We start from the raw sequence: 17,405 nt of genomic DNA, 5'->3' as shown, positions 1-17,405 counted from the left end.
ACTTCCTGAAATAAATATAGAGGAAGATCCAGACAACAACTTGTAACTTCGCCTCTCATTAGCATTCCGGTGAAGATAATTTAATTCGCATAAATGTTTGCAGAAGGCAGATTGAAAAAAGAGTGGTGAATTCTGTCGGTACTAAATTACAGCTTTTGTTTGATCTAATGCTTGCAAATTATTTTGCAATATTCATATCTTGTTGGAGTACAGAAAACTCCTAAGTGCAAATACAATCTTTGCTTTGTTTCCATAGGTGGCTTCGTTTTGCTGGCTTCTAAACTGCTGCATTTACTGAGTTTATAAAAAGAGTACATCTGATGAAGCGAGCATCAACTCTCGAAAACTTGTACACCAGAAATCTCACTGGTCACTAAGGTGCTGATGGGCTGGAATCTCGGTTGCCAATATCAGTATTTCAAACATTGCTTTCAAACTACCAAAAGCTGGGATGTCTTCATGGGTTCAATTTATTCAACTTATTTATTCATATCATGCTTTGGTCATATCATCCCAAGGGTGATAATAAGTTAAAAAGTGGATCACTAACTAGACATTTAAATTAAAGTACAAATGATCAGAACTGAAACATAAGTTGCATTTTTGGAGACACTGAAGGAAATATAAAGTAACGTATGGTTTAATAAAGAGTAACTTCTCACTATTAGCAGAAAAGCCACCTACCTTTCCTTCTTAATTTCTTTTTACAATAACACACTAAGAACTAAAGTTCACTGAGGTGGTAAATTTGCATCTGAAGTATCTGTCATTATATATATATATATATATGTTTGAGTTGGCAAATAATGTAGTGAAACTTTAATATAAATAAAATAAAAAGTAAAGGTTCACTAAGAGGTCATCCTCTAAGTTAGCAGAAGTTTGCCAACCCCAAAGGCCGGAGACAGTCAGTCTAGGGGCAAAGGAAAACCTTTAACATGATTAGTTAGTTCAACTGTGACTCTAGACCAATGAGAGGCTGTTGCCTGGGCAGGGGAAAGTATCCTGTTGGATGTATGTATTGTATATGCTATGCTAAGTTCAGAGAGATAGAAGTTGAGACTGAGTTGAGTTCTGTGTGTGTTCAACTTTGTTATTGTTGAAGAGTTCCGTATAGTTTGATAGTCTTGTGTAGAATAGACGTGTGTAACCTTGCAACTGCTAAAGTAAAAGCCTTTCTATGGAAAGAAAATCTTTTCCAAGTGTGGTAGAAGGTTGCAGTGAGTGCAAGAAGACTAAATCTTCTCATTTTACCAGAGTGACTCCACTTTAAACTCTGCTGATAGTATCCCCTTCAGAGTTCAGGTGCTCATGTGATAGAAGTGGGGTGCCAACTCAAAGCTAAGAAATTACAGGACATTTGAGGGGCGGAACCTGGGGAGGGAACAATTTGGGGACCGGTATAATGTACTCCTGCATAGACTCCAGCCTTCAACACAGTTATTTTCTTTGTGGGAACTGATTTCAATCTTCTAGAGATCTGTCATAATACCTGGAAATCCTCAGGCCCTATAAGGAGACTGGCACTCTGCCCCTCCCGACAATACTTTGCAGAAAGAAAATGAGCATTTCAGGAGGAAGCTCCTGCACCTAATCTTCTCTTCGACATGTTCAATCCTATACATACTTACCTAGGAATAAGTCTCATTGATTAGAATGGAACTTACGTCTCTGTAAACCTGCACAGGACTGCACAATCAGCTTTCAGTCATGGCAAGCTCAGAGTGGCTAACATATATATCGCTAAAATATATGGATCAACTTACAAAACAGAACCAATAAAACAACACAACAATAAAAACCTGGAACCTTCAAATACATTATCCCACTAGGGGGAAAAATTAAATTTCTGAATTCTCCCCATACTCCCATATACTAGTCACAGATCAAAAGGAAGGAGGAGGAGGAGGAGGAGGAGGAGGAGGAGGAGGAGGAGAGCTAAGTTGGAAAAACCAAGACTGTCAAGATTTGCCACCTCCATTAGAGCTAAACTCATGCAGCTTCCAAAGGAACCAACATACACAGCTCAATCAATTAAAATTTGCTCAAACCAATTAACATTGGCTTGCATTGATAATGTAGTGAAACTTTAATAGATTAACCTACAGTTAAATCAAGTAGATCTTCTAGTCTTACTTCTTTTTTAAAAGGTATCATACAAATTATCCTGTGTTATTTCAGGAGGGACAGCCATTTAATACAAAGATCACATGATCAACTGCAGTTAGTTGGCACCCACCCTGAAAATCAATTAACACCTATTAGTTGCCCTTTAACTTCTTTTAACTAGTTTTTGCTATAAATTAAATGGTGTGTGGGGCCAGTGTCAACTCCACAGAAATTCCTGAAAGACTCTCAGAGGAGCCAATAGAATTCTGCGCTGCAGGCTTGCATTGAACTGAAACGAGATCTGGGGATTAAAAGCTTGATCTCAACTGACGTTGCTGCACCAGAACCAGAATCAGTTTCCCGAATTGCCAGTGCAAGGGTTTAACTCTAGGGACCCTAAGGGTTTAACTCTAGGGACCCTAAGAAGAGACAGATGACGGCATGTCCCAAGGAACAGTCACCAGTGTTCCATATGAACCTTAATTATCTAGGCTTGGTTTTCTTTATGTCTAGTTCAGGGGTAGGGAACCTGCGGCTCTCCAGATGTTCAGGAACTACAATTCCCATCAGCCTCTGTCAGCATGGCCAATTGGCCATGCTAGGTAGGAAAACTGATGAGGAGTAGTTCCCTGAAACGCAAGTTCTGATCCCTAGTTGTTCTCTCTACTTTATATATATATTCTCTCTACTTTATACATGTATATATATATATATATACACACACATACATACACACACACACACACATACATATACACACACACACATACATATATACACACACACATATACACACATATACATACATACATACATACATACATACACACACACACACACACACACACACACACACACATACATATATACATATATACATATACATACAACAAAGAAGGTCTGTTGTTGAGTTCTGTGGCAGAGGAATATGCAACCCCACTAACATTTTTTTTGGAGACAAACTACAAGACAATGCAAAACCATCCAAACACCCATTAAAAACAAAGTGATTCAAACATCCTTCCTCCAAAGCGCTCAGGGGTACAAGGTCTCCTCCCCATTTTTTATTGTCTCCAAATCCCTGTGAGGTAAGTAAGAAAATGACCAATAGTAAGAAAAAATGAAATGGCCAAATGTCTTTTGATGGTTTTTAAACCCCATCTGAAAAACAATATCCATGTTGTACGCCCCCTAATCTGAACATGAATTTATGATCTGAATAACCCTTCTTTTCATGAAGAGAATACTGTGCTCCTCCCCCCCCCGCCCCAATTGTTTATGATCATGTTAATTCTCTGAAGGTACTCCTGTCCACTTGTGCAAATGAGATTCTGATGTGCCGATGTGCTGAACAGAGAACCATGAATATTCCCCACCCTGGGTTCCTTGGAAGAAAGGCCGGATGTCAATGTGATAAATTTCCAACACTTCGGCAGATTGTACCAAGCTTGGAAACTCTCCAGGAAATGTATCGAAGCTACTCCAATAAGGAAAAAAAGAAACTGATACTACATTTTTTTCTGTACAGCCTTTGTTGATCTAACCGGTGTTAATTTTCTTTCTAGTATTTGTACGGGGAGGCTTTTGAGAAGATGAACATGCAAGGCACAGCTGGGGAGCCTGAGATGGCTCTATTTTTTTCAGCACGGCTGTTGGTACATGCGGCACTGAACCATGTGGTGGCAAAAATTCCATCTGCCATACACACAGTCACTATATATGCGAGCCACCTTCCTCCCTTCTCTCTCTCTCTCTCCCCAGCATGTCTTGCAATATACTAGTCAAAACCCTGAATAATGTTTGGATCAAAGTGCACTTATATATACAATAGACCGTTGTGTGGGAAATTTGCAGAAAATGTGGTAATGCCCTTTGAAGTCTATTCTTTGATGATAACACTAGAATAAGCTTATGTGTAATAGAACTGATTTTTAAAGTATGTTTTTTCTTTTATATTAACACATATTTTACATAGATTAACATGTCGTTTCTACCTTGGCATTAAGACAGCTTAAAATAACTATTTATTACAGCAGGTTTCTTCGATTTGATACCATCAGGGAAATTCAGCGATTCACTACAAATCATTATGCTGTAATAGACTGTGCATTTCCAACAAAATGTTGGTGCCACTTCCATCTCCGTACACCCAGTATTATAAGCTATATTTTATGTACTTCGTTTAGATGGTTTTATAAAGTCATTTGACTACTGAGGTGCCGTTAATGGTTTAAATTACAGAAAGAATTTCCCTCAGCCTTAGGAATTAGTTAAAGCTCAATTGATTGTGTTCTTGTCAACAATTCACTGGCTTATCTGGGTTGGCTTTTCACTTATCTCCAAGGCAGGCCTACCTGAATGTTCGTCAGAAGGGTTTCTATGGACGACAATCCATCAGGAAATAGAAAAGGAGATGGGAAACCTGGAGGTAGTGGCTGCCCGTGGCCAGTTAGCGAAAGTTTGTCAATGCTGTCTCTTGCGGTTGGTGTGGAGAGCGAGGTCTCATCTGTATGTGATTGAAACAAAAATATAGAACAAGTTACGCTTGTCTGTTTTTATTAGACCTCAGTAATGGCTTCCCTAGTGGTTTCCAGAACATTTATTGCAAATTGGTTCCTGCTATCAGGAGAAAATGCTTTCTGCTGAATTTTCTTTAATGAAAAAGCTGTGGAGATACAACAAGATAACATTAATGAGTAACTTTATAAGCCTTTTAAATGCAGTCTCTAATGAGACTGAGTTTACAGTGCCATAGAATCTTTTTAAAACAAATATTATCTCACATATACTTGTGATAATATATTTAGACTGACTTTATGGGTACCTTCCCAATTATCTCATTTTAGTCTGTTAACTTGTTTGGATTGACAATAGATGAATATTTCCTAATACGATACATATTTTTTTACATTGCATGGGTGTGTTTTATGTGCAGATAATTCTCATTTAGTTAACCCACAATCAACCATCTTCTTGATGCAGGAAAAGTATGCAAAAACAGATTTCCAAATGCAGACTGCCCCTGTGGGTTAGGTTGATGAATACAGGAGGCAGTGGGAGGGGGTGTCTTGCCTCCAGAACTGGGGGATTTACACATGGTGTTCCTGGGCATAGGACCTTCCCTCAGGAACTGCACAAACTGAAACCACACAATCAGATAGCATTGGTACAACAAACGCACTGGTTGAAAGTAGGAAAAAACAAATTCTTTCCATATAGTGACCGTCTTCCGTCTACTGAAAGAAGATCTCAACTTGGGGGCTTCCAAAATAGGATGACCCAAGAGTCTCAGGACAATGTCAAATGTCAAAGAGAAACAAAGGTGTGAAACTACTGCCATTTTTTTCAAACTCGTAAATTCTTCCAACCCAATCTGATTTGAAGAATAGTTACATTTCTAAACTGTAATTCCAGGTGTTTTGGCTGATATATCTCCATCTTTTACTGTTTAAAATTGGAGTCTGGTTTTGGAACATTATACTGGTGTACAATGAGTTTTGTTGGGGAACAATGAAATTCTTTTAGGAATAATTATTTCAGGAACAAAGATTTCTCATACTGATGCCATCATACTTTCTCAAAAGTACTGTGTGTGTGTGTGTGTGTGTGTGTGTGTGTGTGTGTGTGTGTGAATGTTTCCCCTACTTCATTTTATTCTCACTTGTGAGACAAAATGGTTGTCTCAAGGCTATCAAACAAATTTCACAACAAATTTTGATTTGAACTTGGCTACTTTTAATATATTTTTATTCAGCATATCATATTAGCTGTGTTACTACTATGCCCATTAAATTTTGACAAAATCCAACTAAACTCTGCACTTTTCAGTTCCATTTGAATTGAGTTTCAAGCACATGCTTAATTTTTTTTCCAGTGAAACAAGCAGAACATAATTGAGTGCTTAAATTTGGCTTAGTCAGGCTTTTCTGTCAGAAAATATATCAGCCATTATCTCTGTGTCTGATATACATACAGTTCCATGCTAAGGACTCAACTACACAAGATGGTTTAACTGCCAGGAATGGAGCCCCTACTGTTTTTCCTTCCAAAAACCAGGCATGTAATTTCAATTGGGACAATAACACAAAAGGAGAAGGGGTTAAACCTTCCACACTCTGCCATTTTCCTGACCTAAAACTTCCCCTGGACACTACTGTTTGCCTCATTGGAGAAAATACGGTAACTGTATGCCTGCACCAACAGGGCAAATAACAGTTCCCTGGGATAACTCCACTTGATAAAAAAAATGGCGAGTTGGGTTCCCATGCACTTCATTTTTAGATGGCAAAACCACTGGAAGATCTTCTAATGGAATTCCCATGAGGAAGAAGAGTTTGGATTTTTACCTCCCCCCCCTTCTCTCCTGTAGGAGACTCAAAGGGGCTTACAATCTCCTTTCCCCCCCCCCGTGAGGTGGGTGGGGCTGAGAGAGGTCCAAAAAGCTGTGGCTAGCCCAAGATCACCCAGCTGGCATGTGTGGGAGTGCCCAGGCTAATCTCGTTCCCCAGATAAGCCTCCACGGGTCAAGTGGCAGAGCAGGGAATCAAACCCAGTTCTCCAGATTAGAGTGCACCTGCTCTTAACCACTATACCACCTGCTCTTGAAGAGGTTGAGACTTAAGTTTGTTTTTCTCTATAAGTAGGGTTGGCAAACTCCTGGAAATTTGGGGGGGGACTAAGGGGCAGGAACTGGGGAGGGGAGAGTACGGTCTACCCTCCAAAGCTTCTATTTTCTGCAGAGGAAGAGATCTCTGTAGTCAAAAAAGATAATTTGTAATTCTAGAAGTTCCCCAGAGCCCACCTGGATGTCGGCAACTGTATCCACAGGTTATGGAATAATAGTTTGAATCAACTAACTGCCTTAACTAAGCAAGGTGCCTTGCTTCAGAAGATACAATTCTACCTCTGAGGTTCTACTTACTTAAAGGAGGAAGAAGAAGAGTTTGTATTTGTACCAAGGAGGTTCAAGGTGGCTTTCAATCTCCTTCCCCCACCCCCCACCCCAACAACAAACACCCTGCAAGGTGGGTGGGGCTGAGAGAGTTCCAAAGAACTGTAACTAGCCCAAGGTCACCCAGCAGGAATGTAGGACTGCAGAAACACATCTGGCTTACCAGATAAGCCTCTGCCAGTCAGGTGGAGGAGTGAGAAATCAAACTCGGTTGTCCAGATTAGAATCCACCTGCTCTTAACCACTACACCATGCTGACTCTCATCTTTGGGGTATAAGCTTTCAAGGCATCTGACAACAGAAGCTTTGATTCCTGAAAACTGAAATCCTGAAAATCTTGTTGGTCTCTTACATGCTACCAGATTGGAATTTAGCTCTTCTGAAACAACTATTCTCGGAAACACTGGCCCCTTCTGCACATGCAGAAGAAGAAGACTTTGGATTTATACCCTACCTTTCCCTCCTGTCAGGAGACTCAAGGTGGTTTCCTCTCCCCACAACAGAAACCTTGTGAGATAGGTGGGGCTGAGAGAATTCCAAAGAACTGTGACTAGCCCAAGGTCACCCAGCAAGAATGTAGGAGTGTGGGAACACATCTGGTTCACCAGATAAACATCTGTCACTCAGGTGGAGGAGTGGGGAATCAAACCCAGTTCTCCAGATTAGAATCCACCTGCTCTTAACCACACTGATGAGATCCAACCCAAAGTTGTAACACTTTATCTACTAGTGTGTCTGTTTTACTTGGGAAGGGTCTCCTTCCTCCAGTCAAAAGCAAAAAAGTGTTCTTAAAATGAAACAGAATGGCAGTCATTCCACACATTGACTAAATACCATTTATACCGATAAAACAGTTTAAAAAAACCCCAAAAAACCTTGAACGGAAATGCACAAATAATGGCTTGAACTCATGCTGAACTCATTTCAATGAAAAGTTTAACTAAGAAAAAAAATCTGATGTAAAATTACTTTGTTTTCTTCATGTGTCATGTGAAATAAACTTTGACTGAGCATGTTTGAAGCAAAACAAATGTATACATCATACACAGGAAGACTGGATATTTGTGGACATGAGATAAGGATATCTTGAAAAAATGTTTTTAAAGAGGGGGAAAAAGCACACACATTGTAATTATTAGCCAATGAAAACACCAACATGGATCACAGTACGAAAACGATATGACCCTTGCCATTCAAGTATTTCAAAAATTCTTACATAAACTTCACGGAACCACGCTGTGGTATAATGGTACTCCTAACAGACACTGCACTTAAAGTAAATGCAATGTTTATGGTCAGGGTCCTAATTCTTTAATTCTCCCTGAAAGAGACAATGCATGTGTTCTCTCTAAACCTCTGTTATGAGTACCTCCTTTTTTCAAAAGGGTTATTGCAGAGAGTGTAAACAGATACGGCTCAGACATTATGGAACTATCATTTGATATTCCACACACAGAAGCAAGATCAGACTAATAACCCATAGGCCCAACCCATTCCTACCCACTGGCTAGACTAGCCTGGGCTTCCAATATAGTAGGAGTAAGAGAAGGTATTGGCTTACAACCCAAACTGAAGGTATTCCCACTAGAACAGAGAAGGATACACGAGCTGCAGGGTCAAAGCTAAGTTTCTCAGATGCTGTCTAAAGGTCCTTTAGAAGGGAATTTTATATTCCTAAAGATGAACAAAGGCAAAAAAGTTGGTGCCCAAAATGGTACAACATGTGACAGTAGAACTGGAAGATCAGCTGCCTCATCCCCAGCGGCAAAGCTCCCAGGGGGAGGGGGGTGCGTGACGCACCGGGTGCAAGGATTTGGATCACGTGGGGGGCACAAAATCCCCCAGGCCTTTCCCCCTTTTCCCGCCCACCCTGCGGCGCCCCCCTGGCACCACCCCACACACGCTTACTTTAGAAAACCAAGCAGACTGGAGAACAGGCCTTCCTGTTCTGGTGGGAACCACATTTCCCAGGGTCTCCTGGGAAATGTAGTGCCCACCACAACAGGAAGGCCTGTTCTGCAGCCTGCTCAGTTTCCTAAAGGAAGTGTGGGGGGGCACCGTGGGGGGCGGCGGCATGATTGCCCCCACAGTGGGCCCCCCACAGCGCCCCCCCACACTTACTTTAGGAAACCGAGCAGGCTCCAGCCTGCTTGGTTTTCTAAAGTAAGTGGAAGTGGGGGGGGCGCCACGGGGGCACCGGCATGATTCCCCCCTCAGCGGCCCCCCTGCGGAGCCCCCCACACTTCCTTTAGGAAACTGAGCAGGCTGCAGAACAGGCCTTCCTGTTGTGGTGGGAACTACATTTCCCAGGAGACCCTGGGAAATGTGGTTCCCACCAGAACAGGAAGCCCTGTTCTCCAGCCTGCTCAGTTTTCTAAAGTAAGTGGGAGGGGGGCGCCGCCCAGCTCTGGCCCAGCTACGCCTCTGCTCATCCCTACACAGAGTTGAAAGCAAAAATCTATCCTTATGTGCTACTAATGCTCACCTGTGAGGAGACACTACTTTTCCCATCACTTGTCTATGCCACAGTTGTTTATCCTCTCATCACAGATCCCCACAACCTGCAATCTTGTACTTTCATCGTCACAGAGATAATATTAGCTTATATTTGCCTGGGCCCCCAAGGTTGGAGGCTTCAAGCACAAAACAAATATGAAGTATGAATATTATCTCTGCCTTGGTGACTGCTCCTTTGGTTTTAATTCAAGCCCAGTGGAGTTCAAGGAATCTCTACCCTTTCCCCCAATCTGGTAATAAATATGAAGCTTTAAGAGATGAAGTTTAAATATGAAGTTTTCACCCCCAAAAGCAAAGCCACAGAAAGAATGGTGCTCTTCGGAAGACCAGATGGTATTCTGTAAGTTCCCAATGATGAAGATATAACAACAGCATCCAAAAATTCTTGTACAATAAAGGGTCTAGCTTTGTTATTTGTTTACGTGTAAAGATGCTATTACAAAGTTTTGTAGAAAAAAGTATCAAAATGGCACCTTTAGGATACATATGCAATATGAGATGGAGGGGAGTAAATATTTAATGTAGTCCATTAAATAGGAAATGCGATATTAATGGCCAGAAATCCCCTCTTCATTCGTAGAAGGTTTTTTGTCAGGGGAAGTGCCAAAAATGGAGACATTCCAAGTGGATAACGCTTTGTTATGATCATTCTTCCTTCTAATTAGCACACAAACACCTTAAGCCACCTTATACTGCATCAGACCATAGTTCCATTAAAATCAATATCATCTACTTGGGATGGCAGTGGATTTGTAGGGTCTCAAACAGACGTTTCTCGTGTTATCTACTACTTGATCCTTCACTAGTGATGCCAGGGATTGAGCTCAGCATGACAGACAGACACCGTAGTATAGTGGTTAAGAGTGGAGCGGCAGACTCTAATCTGGTGAACCAGATTTGCTTCCCCGCTCCTACACATGAGCGATGAACTCTTATCTGGAGAACTGGATGTGTTTCCCTGCTCCGACACATGAGGCCTGCTGGGTGACCAGTCACAGTTCTCTTCGAACTCTCAGCCCCATCTACCTCCCAAGGTGTCTGTTGTGGGGACAGGAAAGAAAGCAGCTTTGAGACTCAGGCAGGGTATAAGTCCAAACTCCTTCCCCTCCCCCTCCTTTTTAGAGATCCTCTACCACTGAGCCATGGACCCTGTTCACCACTGCTTATTATTCTGGACTTTTCATATACCTAGCTTTTACAGAAATGCCAAACAACTAAAAGGAGCTAGCAACACGAATCACTGTATTCATCAGTAAAACTCAAAATGAAAATCAGTATGCAGTTTTATTTCTGATGTGATTCTTGTGGCAAGTGCATTCATCAAATGGCTGAAACAAACTGACGAAATGCATCCATTAGCAAGTTTCCGGCGGTATTCTCCAGCTTGATGCTCACCGAGAGAACGCTGCACAAGTTTTAGCTGGCATTTTTCCCCTAATGCCACATTTGAGGATTTCACATTAAAGTCATTTTGTGTTGCTTTTGCATCACAGACAGACTTACTGGTGATCTGACAACTCAGTGCCTTTAGGTATGTACATTTTTACTGTTATGTGTAGGGTACCCAAATGACTTGGCCTTGCATATGCTACATCGTAATTACTACAATAAATAGACGGGTATATTGACCTATGCATGAACTTTCAAAAAGGAATAGCAAGTACAGTGAATCTGGGCTCCAGAACTTCTTGTCTTCTAGATGTGGGAGGAAATCTTCTTTCTCAGCCTCGTCTAATATGCTAATATTTATTAAAATGTTCACAAAGGTCGATTCAGAAATTCCATTATTATAGTTACAGTGGGAAGGGTAGATGTGTGACTCTCTCATATCTCTGCATACCTGCTCATAACATAAATTGCATTGTCAGATCCCAGAGTTATTGTGGGACACTAATTTCACCCTAGATGAGATCAGCATGTCACTGATGCCCGTGGTTCATAATTAGGGCCTAAGGGGAGACACACAAGGAGTTTGTAGGTTGTTGGTAGCAATGAAATATCCCATTCAACCCTGAATGAAGCACTGTCAAAAATTCAGACTAGGGCAGGCATTCAAGCGTAGCTTAATATATTTTACAGAAGTTTGGTACAATATATATTCCTAATTTGCAACTAACAAAAAAGGAGTAGGTTCTTAGCACAGACAGTACAAAAACAACAGAAAGGGCCAAAGGAAATGTGCAGACATCTACTGCAGGTGAATGACAGAAAGATACAAAATCTGTTTGGTGTGTACCACGGACAGAAAGATGGATATAACAATGTTCCAGAATATGTAGCCAGTTTGGACTTTCCTTAGATTTATACCACCAGAAATCCCAATATGGCAACAGTCTTCCATACGACATGAATGATAACAGGAGACAGTTGAACCCCAGACTAAGAACAACTTTAATTTATTTCATTTATTTAAAGCATCGCTAAGCTGCCCTTCCCCCTGAGTCAGGGTCCCCCAAAGCAGAGAGGGAAAAACAGTTTAAAACAAGAGATAAATCATACAAGTACATACAAAGCAATTCAAAATAATTAAAATAAAACACATGAATTGGAGTAAGGATCAGTGAGAATCAATGAAAACGAAAGAGAACAGTTCTTCACTCATTAGCAAAAGACAATGATAGAAAGGGGCAGATGAATCTCACCGGGAAAAGAATTTCATAATTTTGGTGCAACAATAAAAAATTGTCTTGAGTTGTCACACAGAAGGACCTACAGAAGGACCTCCAAAGATGATTGTGGCAGTCAGAAAGGTTCATATGAGAGTAGGCAGTCCTTAAGGTATATTGATCCTGAGAAGTACGGGGCTTTAAAGACCTATACCAACACACTGAGTTGGGCTCAGAAGCTGATTGGGAGCCAGTGTAGGTGGAACAAGACTGGCAAGGGATGGGTACTACAATGCACACAAACCAGAATTCTGGCTATGGCATTTTGTAGCAGTTGTAGCTTTCAGATATACTTCAGGGACAGCCACACATTGCAGTAGTCTCATCGGCAACTCTAGCAAAAGCAGATACCACAGGTTTGAATACATCTCCTGATTAGTATATGTAAGGTCAACTAGCAACTCCCTGGTGACATTTTAGGTAATAAAAATGGTGCAGGGGAGGCATACGGCCTCTCTCCTCATGTATCACAGTTCCAATATGAATCAGTCACCTGCACATGACCAGGAATTAAGTTTCAGGTGTGAAAATCCCGCAGTGTGGTTGTCAACAAAAGAACCACAGGGGACCTAAAGATTGTGGTAGCATGTCAAATGGCTCTATTGCCTTGCCAAAACTTTCCAGATTTGGTTACTTCCATGGGTACTATCACCTCAATTCCAGAGGCATTATATTTACTTTTCTTTTTATGGGATATAAAACCATTGCATTTCAACAGTCATTGTGAACCCAGTGTTTAAGAGGGGAATAGGAAATCAGGAGGGCAGAGACTACCAAGAAACCCCTGAGTCCCAAAGTAAAAGACAGACAACCTTGTTGTAATAAAATTGGCCACAACTTCATTGGCTACAGCAGCTGCCAGAGCCTCGGCATCACGTGAAGCAATGAATCCAGCTATCAGGCGACCACTCTGTTAGCCGATATACTGCTCTGCCTAGCCACAGCCAGCCTGCTGGGCAAGGGGAGAACACACGGGATGGCAGGTTGAAGGATCCCACTTGGGCACCAGCCTCTAAGGGGTCTCCCCTGCCACTTAAACTGAGGGCGTCAAACAGTCCCCGAGCTGGGCATGTTCCCAAAGCACCCCAAAATCCCTTAAGGGGACCCTCAAGTTGAGGGAAATGGGCATGCAAACGGATTTGCCCCCAAATGAATCCAGCTCCATGCTGATACCGCTAAAACATTTGTGACAAAAAGAACACCAGCAATACATAAGCAATAATTCCAAACAATACCAACAAACTAAACAGAGAGGGAAGGCTGGGTGGGAGAAAGCCACGAGACGAAGTGAGGGTTTTGCAGGCAAGATGTGGCTTAACTGGTACCAGGGGAGGCAGGGATCATGTTCTGCCCCATGGGGGCTCCAGCCTGTTATCTGCCTACATCTCCTCATAGATTGGCCAGGTGGAAAAAAATTGCCCAGCCAGAGAAAGGAGGGAAAACAGCCAGCATGAGGCCCAACCAGAGATTGGCTGCTGCATGGGTCATGTTCTCCCTAAGCATAAGCATAAGCATTTTATTGTCATTGTGCACGCACAACGAAATTTACAGCAGCATTCCTCGATGCACACAATTTCAGACTCATACATCATCATCCTCCACCCATCCCTACACAGCCCCAAATACATCAATATGAAGCAGCGGAGTTTAGCATAGCCACAGCTCTAGAGTAGAAGCTGTCTCTAAACCTCTTTGTCCTAGTTCTGAGGGCCCTGTATCGTCTGCCAGATGGTAGCAGTTTAAAAAGAGAGTGTGCTGGATGAGACGGGTCCCTCAGAATATTTTGGGCTTTATTTAGGCTTCGGGCATTATAGATTTCTTCCAAGGAGGGGAGAGGGCAGCCGATAATCCTTTGTGCAGTGGTGATCACCCTTTGGAGCGCCTTCCTATTCGCCACTGTGCAACTGGAGAACCAGATTAACAGACCATTGCCTCCCTTCTCCACCTCTCATGAGCTCATAAATGGGGGCCCAGGTAAGTCTGATCCCCTCTCTTACTACAGGATTTGCTAGAAAGTTATGGTCAGAAAGTAATGGTCAGGCATTATGCAGTGAAACTGGACTTTGTGCAACCAACTAAGAAGAAGAAGACTTGGATTTATATCCCCCCTTTCTCTCCTGCAAGGAGACTCAAAGGGGCTTACAAACTCCTTTCCCTTCCCTACCTCACAACAAACACCCTGTGAGGTAGGTGGGGCTGAGAGAGCTCAGAAGAACTGTGACTAGCCCAAGGTCACTCAGCTGGCACGTGTTGGAGTGCACAAGCTAATCTGGTTCACCAGATAAGCCTCAACAGCACTCAAGTGGCAAAGCAGGGAATCAAACCCAGTTCTCCAGATTAGAGTGCACCTGCTCTTAACCACTATGCCACTGCTGTATGTCTGTGCGTGCAAGGAGAGTGCTCTATAAATGGTGTCTGAGTTTATAGAGTGCTCTATAAACAGTCCCTGGCAGAGGCTGATGGGAATTGTAGTCCATGCACATCTGGAGGGCCATAGTTTGAAGACCCCTGTTGTAGAAGAATGTAGATAGCAGAGGATTTCCTTTTGTAAAAATCTGATGTATCAACAAGTAACAGCTGCTTTGATAGCCCAGTTTACTCCTTAGTTACCTATGCCCTGATACAATGTTCAGTATAGTAACACTGAACCATTATCCAAAGTCGTTCAATCCAATATAACATTGTCAGTGGTAAATGATGGATGAAGTTCTTTGCTATTGCAACACAAACCTTGATTATTTCAATAATCATGAGTGCATCTGAAAGCGTTATATAAAATCTGAAGCTATTTATCAAAGTCATTTGGTGGGAATATGCACCCCCCCCCCCCACACACACACACACAAGGAGATGTGGCTCTCAGTCTGTGATGTTTCTTGCTGCAACTGAAGTGACTGTTCCTCAAATTCCCAGTGTGAAGAAGCAACCAAACTCCTGTGGTCCAACATTCTGTCCCATATGTGAGTTGCCTTGCTTTATGCATGAATACTCACTACTTTTGATGAATGTAAATGTCCCTATGCTGTTATGGCTAAGAGTGACACTGTGGAGTGAGCAGTTTATTGACTGCTTTTTATAGGCTTGGCTCAGAACTGCCACAGTTAGCTCATTGCTATGCCCAGTCTTTGCCACCATGACACCAAAGTAGAAGATCCAACATACATGTAGCATAGGGTTGCCAAGCAATGCAGCGCCTGGCAACTGGCCAAAGTGTTGGTAGAGGGGGCTCAGATTTGTAGGATAATTTTTTTAACAAAATGCAGCCTTGTGGACCTACCGGAAATTCTTGCTGGAAGTAATAAAGGGTAGCTCTAGGAATAATCAGAAACTCTATGGCAAAACCACAGAGTTTCTGGCAATTCAATCCCATTGCCACTTCTGACAAGAACTTATAGCAAGTACACATGATTGAATTTTTAAAGCCACCTTATTTGGTCCTACTATGGTTAGGAATCTCTGGACTTCAATAAAATATAAAGTACATTACAAAAACCTGAAGTCTGCCAAACACTTCTTGCTCACAACTTTCTGCATTTATTCACTTACTCTTTCAGCTCCTTCTGTTCTCTGTGTTCATTCAACTATGTGGTTCCTCTGAGTGGAACATCCTCCCTTTTCTTTGTAAACTCATGTTTCTTTCCCATACCAAGTTGATCCTCAAAAGTGGCCACTGAAACAAAGTGTTTCCTGAACAGTTCTAGTCTTACCTGTGCTATGTACTGTTGCCAGCATGCTATTGGCCCATTACACATATAAGTGTTAAGAAGGACACATTCAATTACCTGTTTTGGGGGCCTGCTCTTATTCAAAGTAATCTACTTCCAGTTTAGGCAAAAGATTTAGCATTGAGATCATTTTATTTGAGTTGAGTAGGCTTCAGCACAATGGCTCAGTTCAGACACTGCAAAGAATTATGGTTTAATTTAATGCTAATTAGTGTGATATCTGAATAGAGGTTGCTCCAGTAACTACTATTAGATAGGGCCTGCCAGTCCAGGTTCTGAAGCCAGGATCTCTGGTTGATTTATTATCCACAGTTAGTTTTATCTATGATTTTGTGTGATGTATGAGCACTTATTCTTTATTTCTGGCATTTTTCCTGATGATGTTCCCATCAGCTACAGAGAGAAGGAAATAAAACCACCATTTGTCCAAGCTCCAAAACTTTTCCTGGTGCTTACCAAGTACTTTTAGAAAATGCGAACAGACAAGTGGGGCTTTTCCCAGCAAGGTTTCTGATTGATCATTAGAAATTTGACTGGCTTTGAAGATTTTTAAAAAATGTTGTTTCGGCAGACATTGCCACCACAGTGCTGTGTGACTGAAGTTAACCTGTCCAAGCCATTTTGTGGCTGGCTTCTTTTGCAACAGTGTCTACCACACTGTGTCATAATAACCAGTGGCGTAGCACCAAGGGGGCGGGGCACACGCGTGCACCAGACACACATCCCTGTGGGGGCATTCTGGGGCTGGATGGGGGCATGGCAGGGGCAAAGGGCGCATGCGTGCACCGGGCGCAGTTTCCCCATGCCCCGCCCCTGATAATAACAGTGATGTTTGCAAGTTCAAAAAGGTTGGAGACCCCGGATCTAAGCAAATCAGGATCTGAATAATCATCTGTGAGCCGAATCGTGGAATCACAAATTAACTATGGTTGTCCAAACAGAACCATTGGCTCAATTCAGATATCCTGTCTAACCAACGCTGAATTAAATGACAGTTCATGTGATTGTGGGCTATTCCACTAACTATGGTCAATCCAGAATCTGAAACCATTCTTTGAAGTTAGTGTATTAAACACAGTTAGTCTTAATTATGGTTTCATGTGGAGCGTGAAGGCAATTTTTATTCTGCCTCATTCCCCAGCATCACCTTTCCAGCATTTGTAGAGGCAAACCCGGATCAAAATTATCATCTGAACTTCAGTTTCATAAACCACACATATTAACATAAAGGTTTTGTGTTACAAAAGAATTGAGTCAATGACTAAATGGGGTGGGAGTGATGTTTACCAAACACCTTGCAAACATCTCTTCAGGAAATGGTGGGACTTGAAAAAAAGAAAACCTGAGGATATTTATTGGCTATTCTGCTATTATTTATATGCTGCCAAAGCCCAGGACTACAATTGTGCACCAAGTTATGAATATTTAAATTGATTT

The 17,405-nt window shown here is 41.9% G+C and overlaps 1 protein-coding gene across 5 annotated transcripts in view; it reads right to left on the bottom strand.

Annotated features, from left to right (window-relative positions):
• Window positions 1-17,405, bottom strand: part of DACH1 (dachshund family transcription factor 1) — a 454,713-nt gene that overhangs the window by 58,808 nt on the left and 378,500 nt on the right. For all 5 annotated transcript variants that reach the window (XM_048492794.1, XM_048492795.1, XM_048492796.1 and 2 more), the window contains one exon: window positions 4,464-4,615. In XM_048492794.1, coding sequence (XP_048348751.1) covers window positions 4,464-4,615 — 152 coding nt within the window. The remainder of the gene's footprint in view (window positions 1-4,463; window positions 4,616-17,405) is intronic.

This window comes from Sphaerodactylus townsendi, linkage group LG04 (assembly GCF_021028975.2).
Source record: "Sphaerodactylus townsendi isolate TG3544 linkage group LG04, MPM_Stown_v2.3, whole genome shotgun sequence".
Taxonomy (NCBI): domain Eukaryota; kingdom Metazoa; phylum Chordata; class Lepidosauria; order Squamata; family Sphaerodactylidae; genus Sphaerodactylus; species Sphaerodactylus townsendi.
Note: the sequence above shows the minus strand (reverse complement) of the source record. Positions and strands in the feature narration are given on the sequence as shown.